General features: G+C 51.1%; 8 protein-coding genes across 8 annotated transcripts; 5 read left to right on the top strand and 3 right to left on the bottom strand.

Moving 5' to 3' along the window:
* Positions 1–582: 582 nt before the first annotated feature.
* On the top strand, positions 583–1,780 carry N7532_001669 (NIPSNAP family protein; the record flags this gene model as incomplete). Its single annotated transcript, XM_056614163.1, has 2 exons — positions 583–1,225; positions 1,296–1,780. The coding sequence occupies 2 exons, from the start codon at positions 583–585 to the stop codon at positions 1,778–1,780; spliced, it is 1,128 nt and encodes a 375-aa protein (XP_056479204.1).
* Positions 1,781–2,820: 1,040 nt separating this feature from the next.
* Positions 2,821–4,677, top strand: N7532_001668 (aminoalcoholphosphotransferase; the record flags this gene model as incomplete). The annotated part of the gene is made up of 7 exons (XM_056614162.1): positions 2,821–2,960; positions 3,045–3,108; positions 3,319–3,476; positions 3,534–3,580; positions 3,655–3,750; positions 3,806–4,473; positions 4,540–4,677. The coding sequence occupies 7 exons, from the start codon at positions 2,821–2,823 to the stop codon at positions 4,675–4,677; spliced, it is 1,311 nt and encodes a 436-aa protein (XP_056479203.1).
* Positions 4,678–5,287: 610 nt separating this feature from the next.
* N7532_001667 (40S ribosomal protein eS27) lies at positions 5,288–5,924 on the top strand (the record flags this gene model as incomplete). The annotated part of the gene is made up of 3 exons (XM_056614161.1): positions 5,288–5,290; positions 5,433–5,495; positions 5,742–5,924. The coding sequence occupies 3 exons, from the start codon at positions 5,288–5,290 to the stop codon at positions 5,922–5,924; spliced, it is 249 nt and encodes an 82-aa protein (XP_056479202.1).
* A 1,638-nt stretch (positions 5,925–7,562) lies between these two features.
* N7532_001666 (uncharacterized protein) lies at positions 7,563–8,030 on the bottom strand (the record flags this gene model as incomplete). The annotated part of the gene is made up of 2 exons (XM_056614160.1): positions 7,563–7,842; positions 7,969–8,030. 2 exons carry the CDS (start codon positions 8,028–8,030, stop codon positions 7,563–7,565), a joined length of 342 nt encoding a protein of 113 aa, XP_056479201.1.
* Positions 8,031–8,272: 242 nt separating this feature from the next.
* On the top strand, positions 8,273–9,133 carry N7532_001665 (alpha/beta hydrolase; the record flags this gene model as incomplete). The annotated part of the gene is made up of 1 exon (XM_056614159.1): positions 8,273–9,133. One exon carries the CDS (start codon positions 8,273–8,275, stop codon positions 9,131–9,133), a length of 861 nt encoding a protein of 286 aa, XP_056479200.1.
* A 253-nt stretch (positions 9,134–9,386) lies between these two features.
* Positions 9,387–11,094, bottom strand: N7532_001664 (proteasome regulatory particle lid subunit RPN5; the record flags this gene model as incomplete). The annotated part of the gene is made up of 5 exons (XM_056614158.1): positions 9,387–9,989; positions 10,050–10,538; positions 10,594–10,830; positions 10,899–10,955; positions 11,011–11,094. 5 exons carry the CDS (start codon positions 11,092–11,094, stop codon positions 9,387–9,389), a joined length of 1,470 nt encoding a protein of 489 aa, XP_056479199.1.
* A 72-nt stretch (positions 11,095–11,166) lies between these two features.
* Positions 11,167–11,352, bottom strand: N7532_001663 (uncharacterized protein; the record flags this gene model as incomplete). The annotated part of the gene is made up of 1 exon (XM_056614157.1): positions 11,167–11,352. One exon carries the CDS (start codon positions 11,350–11,352, stop codon positions 11,167–11,169), a length of 186 nt encoding a protein of 61 aa, XP_056479198.1.
* Positions 11,353–13,975: 2,623 nt separating this feature from the next.
* N7532_001662 (putative siroheme synthase) lies at positions 13,976–15,713 on the top strand (the record flags this gene model as incomplete). Its single annotated transcript, XM_056614156.1, has 2 exons — positions 13,976–14,300; positions 14,356–15,713. The coding sequence occupies 2 exons, from the start codon at positions 13,976–13,978 to the stop codon at positions 15,711–15,713; spliced, it is 1,683 nt and encodes a 560-aa protein (XP_056479197.1).
* Between the last annotated feature and the right edge of the window lie 209 nt (positions 15,714–15,922).

The raw sequence follows: 15,922 nt of genomic DNA, 5'->3' as shown, positions 1-15,922 counted from the left end.
GGATCTACCTGCTGAGTAGGAGCCAGAGTTACCGTGGATCCGCGACTCGATGCCCGGTCTAGCCAGAAGTCGACGATACAAAGTCCCCCGACCTCCCGAGCTCACCTTTCCCCGCACTTTCTCCGTGCATCGCTGATTATCGCTCAAATCAATTCGCTGCTCATGGTAAGCACCGTGGAGCTTCTCCAGCGACGCACCCGGACTGCGTAATTGCCCGCTCCACCCCTTTCGCAGACCAGCTTCCCCCCAGGAGTCCAATCGGCGCACGCACTCCGGGGAACTTCCCATCGCGTGCCCTCTTCGCCTTTCTTTCTCAACTTCCGCTGATCCCTGCGACCCTTCCCCTCTCTCGTCAATTCTATCTTCCCCTCTCTTCATCTCATATTCTCCATCCACCTAAACCCCTCTACAACTCTCTCACTCTTCCCTTTGTGACTCGACACTGTCCTTTCCACTCGCCCTTCAAGTCAGCTTGGTGATCGCCATAGCTGTTTACCCCTTCTTTTACCACATCGACAGCAACGTGTCCTTGTCGATTCTGAATTATTGCTGCTTCCTACACATCCCTCCCTCACCTGTACGATGCTGGGCCCTCGCTTCATCCGCCCAGCGACCTCGCTGTTACGGCCCTTCAGCTCGTCCGCCGTGGCCTACCGCTCCCCCTCCATCCGAGATGTAACGGCTGATTCTGCCGAGGAGTTCAACAGGCGGCAGAAAGAATTCCGCGAGAACCTGGAAGAGGCTCGCAAGAGAAAGGAGCAGCAAGAGAGTCAGTCTGTCGATGCTTCTATTACTTCCCCTGCACGTGAGTCTGTTCCCACTGCTCCGTGTGTGAGCAATGCGAGCAGCTTTGATCGTATTCGCCCTTCGTTTGATGCGGCCGAGGCGCTTGACCATAAGGCATTAGGCTCACTGGCAACCCATCGTTATTTAGGAGATGAACAACAACTGGACCCCCACAACAAGCGCGGTGCCCTTTCTTCCCTCATCTACGGTACCAAGGAGGGCCAACACTTTGACAAGGACATCGAACGCTCCTTCTCGCAGGTACTTGCCCGCGGCAAGTACGTCCACTCGATTGTGTTCCACGATGTCAAGCCCGACAAGGTTGATGAGTATGTGGATCTGGTGGGCCAGTGGTATCCCCGCATGGCCGGCACTGAGGAGAACCGGGTCAACTTGGTCGGCAGTTGGCGCACACAGGTCGGTGACAACGACACCTTCAGTAAGTATTCCATAGACACTTTCCTTGCTTGCCCCAAGAGTGCCTACTGACCCTAATTGGGATCAACCAGTCCACATCTGGGAATACCAACGTTATGAAGGTTACCACGCCTCTCTGCACAACATCTCGCAGCACCCCGAATTCCGCGACTTTGACCACAAGCTGAAGAGCTTGATCAAGAGCAAGAAGACCTCATTGATGCAGGAGTTCTCTTTCTGGCCCACCACTCCCCCACGCCGCCTGGGTGGACTCTTCGAGCTCCGATCCTACACCTTGCACCCAGGCAACCTTTTGGAATGGGAGACCCACTGGCGCCGGGGTCTGACAGCGCGACGAGAGGTGATGGAAGGCGTGGGCGCGTGGTTCGTCCAGATCGGTGACCTCAACACGGTGCACCACCTGTGGCAGTATGCCAACCTGGAGGAGCGGAAGATCCGCCGCGAGCAGTCGTGGAGCGTCGAAGGCTGGGCCGAGACGGTACACAAGACAGTGCCCCTCATTCAGACGATGCAGAGCCGGATCCTGGTCCCGATGCCGTGGAGCCCTGTCGGTTAAAGATCCAGGGGGAACAAGGCGGGAGCCAACTGGCACCAACTCCACCCTGCTTTCCACCTCTTGAGCTATACCCTTATGAGTTGGCTGCAGGAGTGTATGATGACATGGACGTCGTCCCGTGAACACTTGATGTGACTGTCCAATCCCCGAACGCCTGGACCTGGAAGAACGAAAGCACTATTCTAGTCGGTAGTATCTTGTTCGGCCTGGGCAGTGGTTATTCTGTATCATGTATCTACTAGTAGCAACTAGGCATGGCGCATCCGTTCCAACGATTATTTTTGCATCTTGACCACCCCCTCGGTACGCGTCCTTGAAACTAACCGAAAATGAGGGCCTCGGACAGTCCCCCGCCTCTCGCAGGGCCGATCCTTGCCCGGTGATGCATCTTATTGGCGTCGCACCCTCAACCACGACATGACCGCGGCGATGACCATCCTGCACGTGGGCCACCGAGTGATGAACACCCTGGCATGTTCATTCTTGTAGACACTGTAAAATACACAGTAGATGTGATCGGTTCCTGGAGATCATAACAAAGAACTCCGACGAGATCGCCAGAAAAATAAAAAATAAAAAATAAAAGAAAAGAAAAAGAAAAAGAAAAAGAAAAAGAAAAACAAACCCAGAGTGGCTACTGTTTTGCAGAAGCGCCTCCGCCGATCTCGACGTCGCTGGGACCCATCTTTTTCCACCCGGTCTTCGCGCCGTCCCCAGCGGGGCCCGTTTTAATTTGTTTAACCCTTTTCCTTTTTCCCTCGGCCTCAACAAACTCTTTTCCCTGACGACTTACGACTTTTCTTTCTTCTCTCCGCTTTCCTCGTCTCGTTTCTCTTATTCCTCGCTCAACCTCGACCCCCGGCACCACCGCCCTCCCACGCGCGTCGCTGTCCTCCACCGCCGAACCCCAAGGTCTCCACGTCAACACCAGGGATATATGCGGTGAAAAGAAAACAACCAGCTCCAAACACGACGACAGCAGGAACCCGACCCGAACACCTCTCGAAATTACAGTTTAGGACTGCGACAGCACCTCAAGCATGGTGTACATTCGTCAACACCACTTGCCGAACCTGCGCAACTACCGCTATGCAGGCATCGACCACTCGCTTATCAGCCGGTATATCCTGAAGCCGTTCTACAACAAATGTGTGATTAGATGTTTCCCCATGGGCATGGCGTGAGTTCCACCACCTAGCTTGGAGCTCCGGGGATCTAGCTGCAGAGTTGTGGGAGCTAGAGTAAAATTTTCCGGAGCTTGCAGCTTTCCCTGGCGCGAAGCTGTCCCCTTTGTCTACTTTCCATCCCCGAAGATCTGGGCTCTGGGAGTAGATTCCAACATGAAACCGTGGCTAACATTTTATTTTTCGCGCGATAAAGACCTAATGCCGTAAGTACGAACCCTATGCGATTTACTTTATCGCCAAGTAGCTTGCTCAGGGAGCTTCCTTTTTTTTTTTTTTTTTTTTTTTTTGGAAGAAGACGAGACGTGGCCTCGTTGCGTATTGAAAATGGAAACTAACCAAATGACGTGGTAGATTACCCTGACCGGTTTTATGTTCGTGGTGGTTAATTTCCTCACCGTCATGTGGTACAACCCGAATCTGGACCAGGACTGTCCACCCTGGGTCTATGCCAGCTGTGCGCTGGGCCTGTTCCTCTACCAGACTTTCGATGCGGTAGATGGCATGCAGGCGTATGTTGCGTCCAATCTAGCCTGGAGATCATCCGAAGGTTGCTGACTATTGTTTAGACGTCGGACGAAGCAGAGTGGTCCGCTTGGTGAGCTTTTTGATCACAGTATGTGGCTCTACGATATGCCAGAACTAATGGAAAATTGGAATTGAATTGGTTATAACCTGATTTCATTATAGGTGTCGATGCATGTAACACCGGCTTGGGTGTTTTGATCTTTGCGGCTGCGATGAACCTCGGCCAATCGTGGATGACGATTCTGAGTCTGTTTGGATGTACGTTCTTACCTCCCAGCAGAACACCTTTCCGGGTTCAAGCTAACATAAAAAGCTACTATGACCTTCTACGTCCAAACCTGGGATGAGTACTACACCCAGGTCCTGACGCTGGGCGTCATCTCTGGCCCCGTCGAGGGAATCCTCACCCTCTGCACTGTCTACGCTTTCACCGCATACATGGGTGGCGGCAGCTTCTGGCACCGGCCAATGCTTGAGACTGTTGGTGTCTCCAAGCCGAGCTTCATCTCGCAGCGTGTCTACGAGATGCCCTTCACCGAGTGGTACCTGGTGTACGGCGCGTTGATGCTCTTCTTCGCCACCGGCTCGAGCATCTATCATGTCATGCAAGTCCGACGCCAGCGCGGCCAGGACCCCATTGCACCACTGTATGGTCTGTTGCCCCTGGCGGCAATCTGGACTCTCATCCCGGCCTATCTGTACCTGCATCCCGCCATCATGGAGAACTACACTATTCCATTCGGACTCTTCATCGGCCTGGTCAACGCCTACTCCGTCGGTCGTATGATTGTCGGCCACCTGGTGCAGTCTGGTTTCCCCTACCACAACATCTTGCTGTACCCGCTAGCTCTGGGCGTGATCGATAGTGCCGGCCCCATGTTCGGTCTCTGGTCGAGCCCCGTCCTTGGCAATGGCCAAGGACAAGTCGCATTTGTGTTCGGATGCCTCGGTCTGGCTGTCGGCATCTACGGCAGCTTCGTGGTATGTCTTCGCTTGTTTTGGGTTTCCTGTTTCTTCGAAGTGATTCCCAACTAACATCTTTTCCAGTTCGACGTGATCACTACCATCTGTGACTACATCGATATCTGGTGCTTAACCATCAAGTATCCGTATGTCGAGGAGACCGAGACCAAGGACAGCAACGGCCTCAAGGCCCAGGTCGAGGGCTCGAAGAAGGCGCAATAAAACGGTGCAAGTAAATCTCCAGCTGATCGAGTAGATCAGTTGTCTGGGGGCTCGTCGGGTTCGTGCATGCGGGTCAGTTCAACCTCCGACGGATCGAAGCCGAAGCACCAGACGAATCGCGATTTGCGGGGATGAATCGACAATGTTCGACCAGTGCTCAACGTTGGTGGAGTGTGGAGGCAAAAAGAATCTAATGTGGGCGGACCTAATGATTTGATTTCAGCCAGTATATACGTTTTCAACACCGGGCGTACCGCGTGCATTATTGTAGAATATGAGTGTAATGTGTTATGGTGACAACAACATCCCCCGTAAGGAAGTAGGACGTCAAGCGACAGCCTGCCCGATTGACCCGGCAGAACCACGGAAAGCTGGCGGGCGGTGAGTCAGCAGGGGCGGGTGGGCGGTGTGATTGGCGGGAACTACCCCTCGCGGCTCCCACATTCAGTTAGATTAGCGAGGGCAAAATCTGCACAAACCCTAAAATTAGGGTAGCGCAGCCCCCCGAGACAAATCCCTTCAAACTCCTCCTGGGATCACTTCCGACATCCACAAGGCCATCGCCATCAGCGCCATTCATCAACCCCCTCGCTGATTAAAAACCGCCAAGATGGTAAGCCCTCGCCCTGCTGCCAAGTGCCCTTTCATCCCACCGATTCGATTCGAACCGCACCGTGCGAGAGCCCCCGTGGGCTGCATCGAAATACCGATTCAACACTGAAAGAAAAAGTCTTTGCTGACGAGTGCTCTTCCAGGTTCTCGCGATCGACCTTCTCAACCCCACCCCTCAGGCTGAGGCCCGCAAGCACAAGCTTAAGGTACGCTGAACTCCGGAATCCGACGGGAAAAATCGACTTGAAGTTGTGGTGGATGTGGACCGAGAGATGGAGAGTGGACACACGATACCTCCGATATCATCGACACTCGATTACACAACTCAACCACACCACCACTCTCGTTGCCACTATACCACCACAACTTTGAAATCGAGAAGTGGAATACCCAATTTGGGAATATGGAAATGTTGGAATCTTGAAATACTGACATGACCTCTGCTTGGATAGACCCTTGTGCCCCAGCCCCGCTCCTTCTTCATGGACGTCAAGTGCCCCGGCTGCTTCACCATCACCACCGTCTTCTCGCACGCCCAGACCGTCGTCATCTGTGCCGGCTGCTCCACCGTTCTGTGCCAGCCCACTGGTGGTAAGGCCCGTCTGACTGAGGGCTGCTCCTTCCGCCGGAAGTAAACGAGACGCGCAAATGAAATCTCTTTTTTGTCTTGTTGAAACGCAGAGGAAATAGCATGGAGCAACTGGGATGAAATTACCACTCCCCATTGGATTCGGTTAACGGAGACCGCCGGCTTTTCAAAATGTCACATACAACAATTACCCTTTTTTACTCTTTCCCTCTCCCTCCTATCTCTACCTACGCCTTTTCACGGGATGACGCGCCTTTCGCTCTTGTTTCTCTTCCGACGACGTCTTCGATTCGAAAGTTTTGGAGATGTTGAACGAGTGAAGTGAGGGTGGGAGACGTGCAAAATGATATGATACGATCCATACCACTTTTCTTTCTTCCCTGGAAACCAAAAAAAAATTGAAATGTGACGTCTTGAAACCCGTCTCTTTCTTCATCCTACTTGACTTTCTCATCGTTTTCTCTGTGATGGTTTAATAATCACAGCGTCGTCTTTTGCTTCAACCGTTCATTCTTGCTTTTTTCCCTTCCGTTTCTGCGATTGATGACAGATAGAAGATGGAATGACGCCCTCCTACAAAAAAGCATTCGACCAAAAAAAAAAGCACTTGCAGCATTCAGCTCAGGGAGTTCCGGATATCTGGCACAAAAGGCACGTCGCTTTGCTGTGCCCTCGTTTTTGCTTTTTGTTTTGTCCTGTACTTGCATCTCTTGTATAATGGGTTCTCTACTCAATATGAGTTGTTGATACTCGGTATATTCTATTGTAGAACGATATGCTGTAGATCTGTCGGCCGCCGGTAATCCAGCCACATACGCTCTAGGTCCCATAGACTGATCAATTCATTCGTACTTTGTACTTCTGCCCTACGAAGTAGCATGTAGCAGATACCTAACCTAGACAACCCATCACCACCGCCATGAATGTATCTGTACCCTCAGTAAGACGCAGACTCCTTCCTTCACCCAACCCACACACCAAGACCCTACCCTAGCGGCGCTTGCCCAAAGAACACCCTAATGTCATCATGATCCCAAAGTTCGTCTCAAACTGAGCCAGGTCCTCGTTCCCATCCCCCCATAAAGACCGTGCGGACGTGCGTTCCCGCAACAGTCCCCACCGCGGGCTCCGGCTACGTAACTGCGCAGCGGATACGATCTTGTCCAGGAACAGTTCAGAGCATGATGTCATTTGGGAGGGCGAATTTCGTCGTGGGGATCTGCTATACTTCCCCGTGGTTGTGCAGATTGGGTCTGGTTTCTCAAGACGTAGAGCTTCACCTGGGTTGGGATTGTCTTGTTAGAAAGTATCATGTTGTGTTATTGTTCGGCTTAGTGCTCTTCCGAACATATTGATATAGATAGAGCTCTCGCTGAATAGAGTTTACATATTAAACTGCAAATCGGAAATTGCGTCGCTGATATTTGGGTATGGTCAATTTTGTGTGTGGTGATACATCGTGAAAGACAGAAGTCACGAAAAAACCAAGTCGAGGACAAACGAACGTATCTCGAGAATGCGAGAAACGGAAAAGTAGAATCATCATCAGGGGATCCTTCCTTTGCCCAGTTGAAAGAGAAAGCCAGATCCACACCTCGTTCAAAAGCGAGCAACGTTCGCTATACTCGCTCAATTCCCAATAAAAGGACGAATGTCAGACAACCAAGGAACCAGCCTATGGCGTTTACAATTCCTTGGCCTTGTTCCGAATATCTGGACCAATGTCGACCGGGCCGCCAATCATAGCCGTCAGTTTACCTCTTTCAGCTCTGACAAGCATGCTGGCGAAGGAGTTTCGGCCGATGATTTCATTCACTGCTTCTCCGGCGGCGGTGTCGCCGGCTACGTACTCGGACCTGTCGTTGGCCGTCAGCTGATTTGTGGGTGTTGCGGCCGAAGTCATAGGTGAAGAAGATGGTGGGGTTGGGAGTAGGAGGTTAGTTTTCCGGAGGGATTCGAAGACACTGTATTTTTATTAGAATTCTTTATATTTGCTCGTCTTGGTGAGATGTTCAGGCAGGGGCTGCAACATCGGATGCGATATGGAGAGTGCTGAGGATAATTGTTACTTCTGTTGGGGCTGTACGTACCCAATCAAAGCCTGCATTTTGGCGTCAAGCGCCTCAAGATCGTAGTCGTTGAGGTTGGCCATGTTTGTTGTCGGAGTAAACAAAAGATGTGACGAAATTGGCGGGACCGACCAATTGGGCCGCTTTAGTTTGGGCGCGATAAGGCTGACCTCGCGCTTATCGGGGTTTCCAATGGTTTCCGTTGCTACACGGTCGAGTTGCGCATGGCCCTTCTCCACCTCCGCCTGCCTCTATGTCTGCAGTCCGACATAGTCTCTCCCTCCTATCCAAATCTCCAATTCGAAGTACCCGACCTCTATTCACCATGGCACCCAATCCCGTCCCCTCCACCTCCACCCGGCAACCGCTCAAACTCCTCATGCTCCACGGCTACACCCAGTCGGGGCCTCTCTTCCACGCGAAAAGCCGTGCCCTGACCAAACACATTCAGAAGACCCTGCCGCTCCACGAAGTCTCCGCCATCTATCCAACTGCCCCGCTCCAGCTCAAACCCAGCGATATCCCAGGCTACGAACCTTCCGACTCCGGCGTCCCAGACGAAGACATCGAAGCATACGGTTGGTGGCGCCGCTCGAATAGCGCCAACCCGCCCCTGTATACAGGAATTGAAGAAGGCCTTGCGACTGTCGCGAAGGTGCTCCACGAAGAAGGCCCCTTCGATGGCATAATCGGGTTCTCGCAAGGCGCTGCGCTGGCGGCTATGGTTGTGGGGTTACTCGAGCCGGGGCGGAAGGATGTCTTTGCGCAATTTGCCAAGGACGAGGTTGATGGTGCGGCGGGGATGCCGTTCCCCAGTGCCTTTGAAGCGTCGGGATTCGAGCACCCGCCGTTGAAGTTTGCGATTTGTTATAGTGGGTTCCGGGCGCCGGGCCCGCGGTATCGGGGATTCTATGAGAACCCGGCTATCCAGACGCCTGTGCTGCATGTTTTAGGCTCTTTGGATGCGGTTGTTGAGGACAGTCGGAGTCGGGCTTTGGTTGATGCTTGTGCTGGAAATCCTGGGAAGGATGGTCTGGTTATTTGGCATCCTGGTGGTCACTTCTTACCGAGCCAGAGGCCTTTCTTGGATGCTGCGGTGCGGTTCATCCAGGAGCAGTTAAAGAAGGGCCATGGTGATGCAAAAGAGGAAGAGGAAGATGTGAATGATATGGATGTGCCATTCTAGGAGGCTCAATAGATGTATATACATAGAAGCTGGGCCCTGGCTAGACTAGATTTATACCCATAGCATGAACGTGATAGACGGGCTCATGTTACTTTCGGATTAAATGATTCCAATTGGATTCTCGATCAATGATTTACTCGAACATACTCATTTAGATCTCCACAGATAGTGGCTCGCATCTTCATAAGAGTCTACCGGCGAATTATTTTACACGCGGAGGCAACATTCACATCTCGTCCATCCCCAAGTCCAATTAGCGGGCCTTGGTCTCCTTGCCACGGGTGGGCAGGATGCGAGCCATCATCTCCTCCTTGGTAATCAAGTGATCGATGCGCTCCAAAAGACCCAGCAGGTTCTTCATATCACTGCTCCACTCGTTGAGGACATCGTCGGCATCACGGGGCTTGGCAAAGTTGACTAGGCGGGCCGGTCGGTCGATCTTAGCGTAGATGGTCTTCGAAGTGACCAGATCGCTAATATACTTCTCGGTCTCCTCCTCTGTCAAGTCCAGAAGCTGGGTCAGGCGACCCATCTGGATTCGGGTATAGTACTTGGCGACCACCCGCACGTTGTGCTCGATAACGCGCTTGCGCAGGTCTTCCCATCTCCGGTTGGCCTGGTTCTCGGAGGACTGTTGGGGCTGGGCGTCAAACACATCGGTGCCGCACAGGTGGGGACCGAATTGCTCTGCAACCATCGGCCAGCGCATCAGCTCGGGGATCGTGAACAGCTTAATCAGCCGGGCTTCTTCGGGAACCTGCGAAAGTCGGGAGTCTTGTTGAATGCGGTGCAGAAGATCTGACTGCTCGTTGTCGTATGGAGACAGGACAATATAGTAGACAATGCGAGCGAGAGACTAGGTAAATACTGATCAGCAACATGCAAATGAGAAGGAAATTTTGCAGGCAAAACTCACTGCACGGAGGTGCTCTGGGTTGTTCTCGACAGCCTCAGTGTCCAGAACTTCTCGGTAGTTCTTGCAAACATCGAGGTACTTGTAATCGTGGTTGGCCAGAGTGATCTGCTGGTCATAGTAACGAAGCTTGAGGTCCGTAACATCGTCATCAACCTCCATCGGAGCCTCATCCGGTCCACGGGTCTTCTCCCGCTCCTCCGCTTGCTTCTTCAGTTTCTCGATCTCCTCGGCGGACTTCTTCGGTTTGCGGTTGAAATAGCGCTTGTTGATCTTACGGATCAGAATCGAGGCCTGAGTCCAGTCTCCGCGCTCGATGCACAGAGAGACCTGCTCCAGGATAAACTCGGTCTTTTCACGTCGTGTCATCGATCCGAATGTCTCCACCTGCAGTTCGCACAGGATGTCTGCGGCGGCATTGAGATCGCCTTGAGTTTTCTTGATATTCGACAGGATCCGGGTCACACGGGCTCGCTCGACTTCGACAAAGATCTAAAGAGAGGATAGTCAGTCTCAACCATGTAGGACTCGGAATTTGCGCATCTACCTTTCCTTCAGTGACTGTCCGCAGTGTCTCAATGACAGACAGCTTCACTTCCATGTTCGGAGTCTGATCCAAGAACTTCATCACCTCCTGCACCATCCTTGTTGTCGCCTGCTTGAGCTGGGCATGTTTCTTGGAAAGGACAAGCACTTGGTCGTTGAGAAGACCCCAGTCGCCGGAGTTTTTGCTGATGGTGACGATGGCAATCAGGACACGGGAGGTAGTTGCGAGATCGGAAGCCTATTCAAAAAGGGAAGACGTTAATATCGGATGGCAGCTGAGGGTGAGAATCGTTCGGAGTATCTTACTTGTCGGGCTTGCTTCTCCAAGACCAGCAACTTATCGATCGCACCCTGCACATCGGTCTGAACGGAACAGAGTCAGTATAGAATCCAAAATAATGAAGCAAATTGTTTGCACCTTTGCGAGGGCCTCCGCCTCCGGGATGAGCTTGTCGGCATCCTTGGTGAAGTCCTTCTCGGCCTTCAGCAAGGTGTCGGACATGATTGCGGCTGTGATGAGTGTCTTCGACGAAATTCGGTATAGATGAGAGGAACAAGACGGGCTATAGTCGAATTAGCGGTGAACCGACAGGGCAATGCGTGAAAGCAGAACGAAGAGATGGCTGATGGTGATGACGGAGCTCTGGGGCGCCCTTTGGCTGCGAGCTGGAAGCTCCGCCTCACGTGATGCGGTCAACACCTCGAGCGCATGGCCTTCCATAACCGCACCACCAACAGTATCCTGCACTGCGAGAGACATTCAAATTTTTATGTGATTTGGCAGGTTCTCATGTTTTTCGAACGAATATTTTGTCATCAAGTATTTGAATTAGAGGCATTCCTCTCAAATAAAAAATGAAAGCCGACTAACGCAGGCTTTTTGCTCTCGATATTAAACAGCCTTCTGCAGCATCCGATCCCAATATTTGCGTGTCTCACTCCTAAGCACAGTGTATTGCTATTACTACGTAGGAGACAGTACTGTACTCCATACTCAAGTCAAGTGATGCTGCAACTGGATAACGTAATCAACCACCGAACCGCGGATACCACCGAACCGCGGATTCTCTGCTATAGCCACCACTTTTTGAAGCTTTTAAACCACCAACACCATTAGAATTGACTAATTAAATACATAAAAAAATAGCTATTTACTAGGGCAATTTCGAATCGCATGTCCCACTGTTCCACAGCCACTGCAGCGCTGCGGAGCTCGTCGGCGAGGCACGGGAGTAGATTCTTCAGGTTGCTCATTAAGCTGCGTATCATGCTGCTGAATCCGATTTTGACCTTCCTGTACATTAAGAAGGCGATCATTACCTAGTTTACCACGCTTTTTTGCCTTTCTTTGACGTTGTCGCCCGTTTTCAGCCCGTAAAGCCTTGATTTCTTGCTCTAAAAGCAGTTGGGTTTGCATCGCCATTTGCGCAGCTTTCTCAAGATGTTGAATATGAGCAATAGGACTGCTAGAAAGCTGCCGTTTTTTATTAAGGCTGTTCTGCAGGTTTCGGACTTTCCGATCTAGCTGGCGAGTATTCTGTGGAGTCTGAAAAGCAGAGGAAATCGAGCCTTCAACTAGTGATGGTGCAGGTGTAGGCGTACGTAGTCGGAAGGTAAGTTTTGAGAGAACATGCTCTGGATTGAATGGCTTGAGCCCTGCCCCTTTAAAACCGCTGCAAATCTTCTCTAAAGTAAATACTTTAGCGTGTGCATCGGGGTATAGCGATAAAAAGTCTTCTTTATCGATATGATTGTTGCCGACTTTCATACGATGTTCAAGAAGCTTTCCGTACGCCCCTTTAAGCGGGCTAAAGACACCCACATCAAGCGGTTGAAGAAGATGCGAAGCATGAGCAGGCATGCAGTGACAGATTATTGCATTCTGCTTGCAGAAATCATCGAATTCAGCAGTTAAATGACTGCTATGGCCGTCAAGAATAAGCAAGCGCTTTGCACCAGTCATATAGCGCTTAGAAAGCGGTTCGAAGATATTTTTTAGCCAAAGAAGGCCTATTTCATCAGTCGTCCAGCCATTCTGACTAGTAGAAATCCACCAGTCGCGAGGAAGCTTAGGTTCTTGAAACCAGGCAGCTTGTTGAAAGCTTGCTTTTAATATAATGACTGGCGGTAGATGTATGCCTTTTGACCCGATTGTCTCGATAACTGTGACCCATTCGCGATTGCCTTGAATGACTCTACGCGGTCGCTCGCTGCGCTCAACTGCAGTAATCACTTTTGAAGTAGAGCAGAGTCCCATTGCAAAGCCAGTCTCGTCAAAATTCCAGATATCGTCTTCGTGTATGCCGTGCTCTTGAATGGTCGCTTGTAAAGTCTCAAACCACGGTTTTATAACTTTTGGATCTTCCTGCTTTGCGCGCTGATAGGTAATACGTCTTGTATATCGCTTACGTAGCTCAGGATGGCGTTTAACGAACTTATAAGGCCAGTTAATTCCGAGAGCTGCCGTTGAATCTTGTAATCGATTGCAAAGCAATGTTTGAGCCATTCCACGTAGGAATTCAGGTCGAATTGGAAATCCTCGCGTATCTGCTTCCAATAATCGCTTTAAGAGTAATTCCTCTTCGAATTCAGTAAGTCTATGACCATTGGCGCGTCGTTCTGTCCGTGATTTTGAACCATGAAGCCGATCGCGTAGAGTATTTTCAGGAATCGCAAAGACCTGCGCAGCGCGTAAAATTGATTTAATTTGACCATTCTGATAGGCTGAAATAGCCATCTGAATACGCGACTCTTTAGAAAGAGGCATATTGTATTGTGGTGATGAAGATTCGACGCGTTAAACAGAGAGAATAGAAATTGGATTGAAAATCCGCGGTTCGGTGGTATCCGCGGTTCGGTGGTTGATTACGTTAACCCCAGGGGCCGCTTACCTAAGCTTGCGTCGCGCTGCCAATGCAATCACGCAATTTCGCCCTAGGCTGTTTTAGGGCATGCAATTGTATAGAAAAACTTCCGCCGCAACCACAAAGTGACTCAGTCGAGTGTGATCTGCGTGGGATTATCGCATCTGCATATTCTGAGCGTCCCCCAGCATTCTCGCCAAGGACCTTTTACCTGCATTGTCGAGCGCAGACAGCGGCAGCTATCTAGTTTGCCACTCGATCGACCCCGGCTCCTTATCAGCGACGTTATCTCCAATCGCGACGGGCCTTTTACTCAGTCCAGAGTAATTTCTCTTTCTCCGCGGAATCTTTGCACATCGGATTGAGTCAATCGTGTGACAAAGGATTGCTATAATTACATTCCAGAGTGCTTCGACTTTCTTTTATACTTGCATTTTCGACTGCCGATTTGCATTTGATCCGATTAAAGCAAGCATCTATCTTGGAGGGGCAACCCGCACTTTGCGGCCACACGACACTATGAAGGACGCCTCAAACGGCTCTGGCCAGCCGGTGCCCTTGATGGCAGCATGGAATACCGAGTCGCAGATCCATTTGATTGTCGGCGCCAGCCCTCTTGCCGCAGCGAGATGTACGAAGAGCCTGGAAGCTGGCGCCACGCCGATTATAATTACGCCGGAGACGGTGGACATGCATTTTACCCTGTCAGAGCATATTTCTAAAGGCTCGGCACAGTGGGTGAAGCGCGAATTTCAAGACGGCGACTTGACTAGTCTGGGTAGAGAGGAGGTAGACCATGTGGTGGACATGGTTTTCGTTACCTTGGGTGGCAACCATCCATTGAGTATGTGCTACTTAGGTAGAATGCTGTCGACATAAGCTAATTCTATTTTGTCTAGGTCCGCATATCTCGAAAATATGCCGCCGTCTTCGAATCCCTGTGAATGTGTCTGATTCTCCCGAGCTTTGCTCTTTCAGCCTTCTCTCCACCTACTCCGACGGCCCGCTTCACATTGGAATTACAACATCAGGTCGTGGATGCAAGCTTGCCTCTAGACTTCGACGAGAAATTGGTTCATTTTTGCCTGCCAACCTTGGATCCGCGATTGATCGACTTGGCGCCGTGCGTCGACGACTCTGGGAAGAAGACAATGCGGCTGGTTTGAGTGAAACGGCCCTGGAGGTGGATGACGACGATACATCTGGACAAAGCCACCACTTCAACGCCTTGGTAACAGAGGGCGACGTTGCCGCGGCAAAGACAAGACGTATGCGCTGGCTTTCGCAAATCTGCGAGTACTGGCCGCTACGCAAACTTGTCTCGATTACTGACGCCGACATTGATGCTATATTGAAAGCCTATAACTCTGGTCGGGATACTTCCAGTGATACAAATTGTGTAAATGGGATTAGTGGGGTTTCAGAGAAGGGCAGGATCGTGCTTGCAGGCTCTGGCCCCGGACATCCAGACCTCTTGACCCGTGCCACCTACAATGCCATCCAAAACGCGGATATCATTCTGGCAGACAAGCTGGTGCCAGCTCCTGTTTTGGACTTGATTCCTCGTCGGACAGAGGTTCACATTGCGCGCAAGTTCCCTGGCAATGCTGATCAGGCACAAGAAGAGTTCTTGCAGATGGGTCTTACCTCGCTGAGAAAGGGACAGAAAGTGCTGCGATTAAAGCAGGGCGACCCTTATCTTTACGGTCGCGGAGCCGAGGAGTTTGACTTCTTCCGAAATGAGGGATACACTCCCGTTGTGCTGCCTGGCATCACTAGCGCCATGAGCGCATCTCTTTTCGCTGATATTCCGGCTACTCACCGGGGCGTTTCCGACCAAGTACTGGTCTGCACAGGAACTGGCAGGAAGGGTGCTGCTCCCAATCCGCCTACCTATGTTCCCACCCAGACAGTGGTTTTCTTGATGGCCCTGCACCGGCTTTCTGCTCTTATCGAATCCCTCACCGCATTCCCTACTGAAGATACTGAGCGGGCGCGAACACTTTGGCCCAAGGACACACCTTGTGCAATTGTTGAACGTGCATCATGTCCTGATCAGAGAGTCATCCGCTCGACTTTGGAAAACATCTGCTTGGCTTTCGAGGAGGCTGGTTCTCGGCCACCTGGTCTGCTGGTTGTTGGAGCTAGTTGCCATGTTCTGCACAGCCCTAACGATGGACAGAAATGGGTGATCGAGGAGGGCTTCCACGGCCTTGAAGAACTGGATAGCGATTTGGAAGCTGCATTGGAAAAATGATGGGATATATTTGCATGTTGAGCGACTATGATCAACTATAGAAACGGAGTTACGAGATCGTGTACATAGACTGGATTCAGATACCCCTTGAACAAAACAAACAAACTTTCAATTCATCCGAAATTAAACATTTTCATCTCATGTATGACTGTATCCGTCTCAGATATCGTCGCGGTTATCTTATTTTTGGATGTAAGGCATCGGATGTA

This window comes from Penicillium argentinense (genome assembly GCF_028826775.1).
Source record: "Penicillium argentinense strain IBT 30761 chromosome Unknown utg000002l_segment0_segment0, whole genome shotgun sequence".
Taxonomy (NCBI): domain Eukaryota; kingdom Fungi; phylum Ascomycota; class Eurotiomycetes; order Eurotiales; family Aspergillaceae; genus Penicillium; species Penicillium argentinense.
This window is presented reverse-complemented; position numbering and strand designations above follow the sequence as displayed.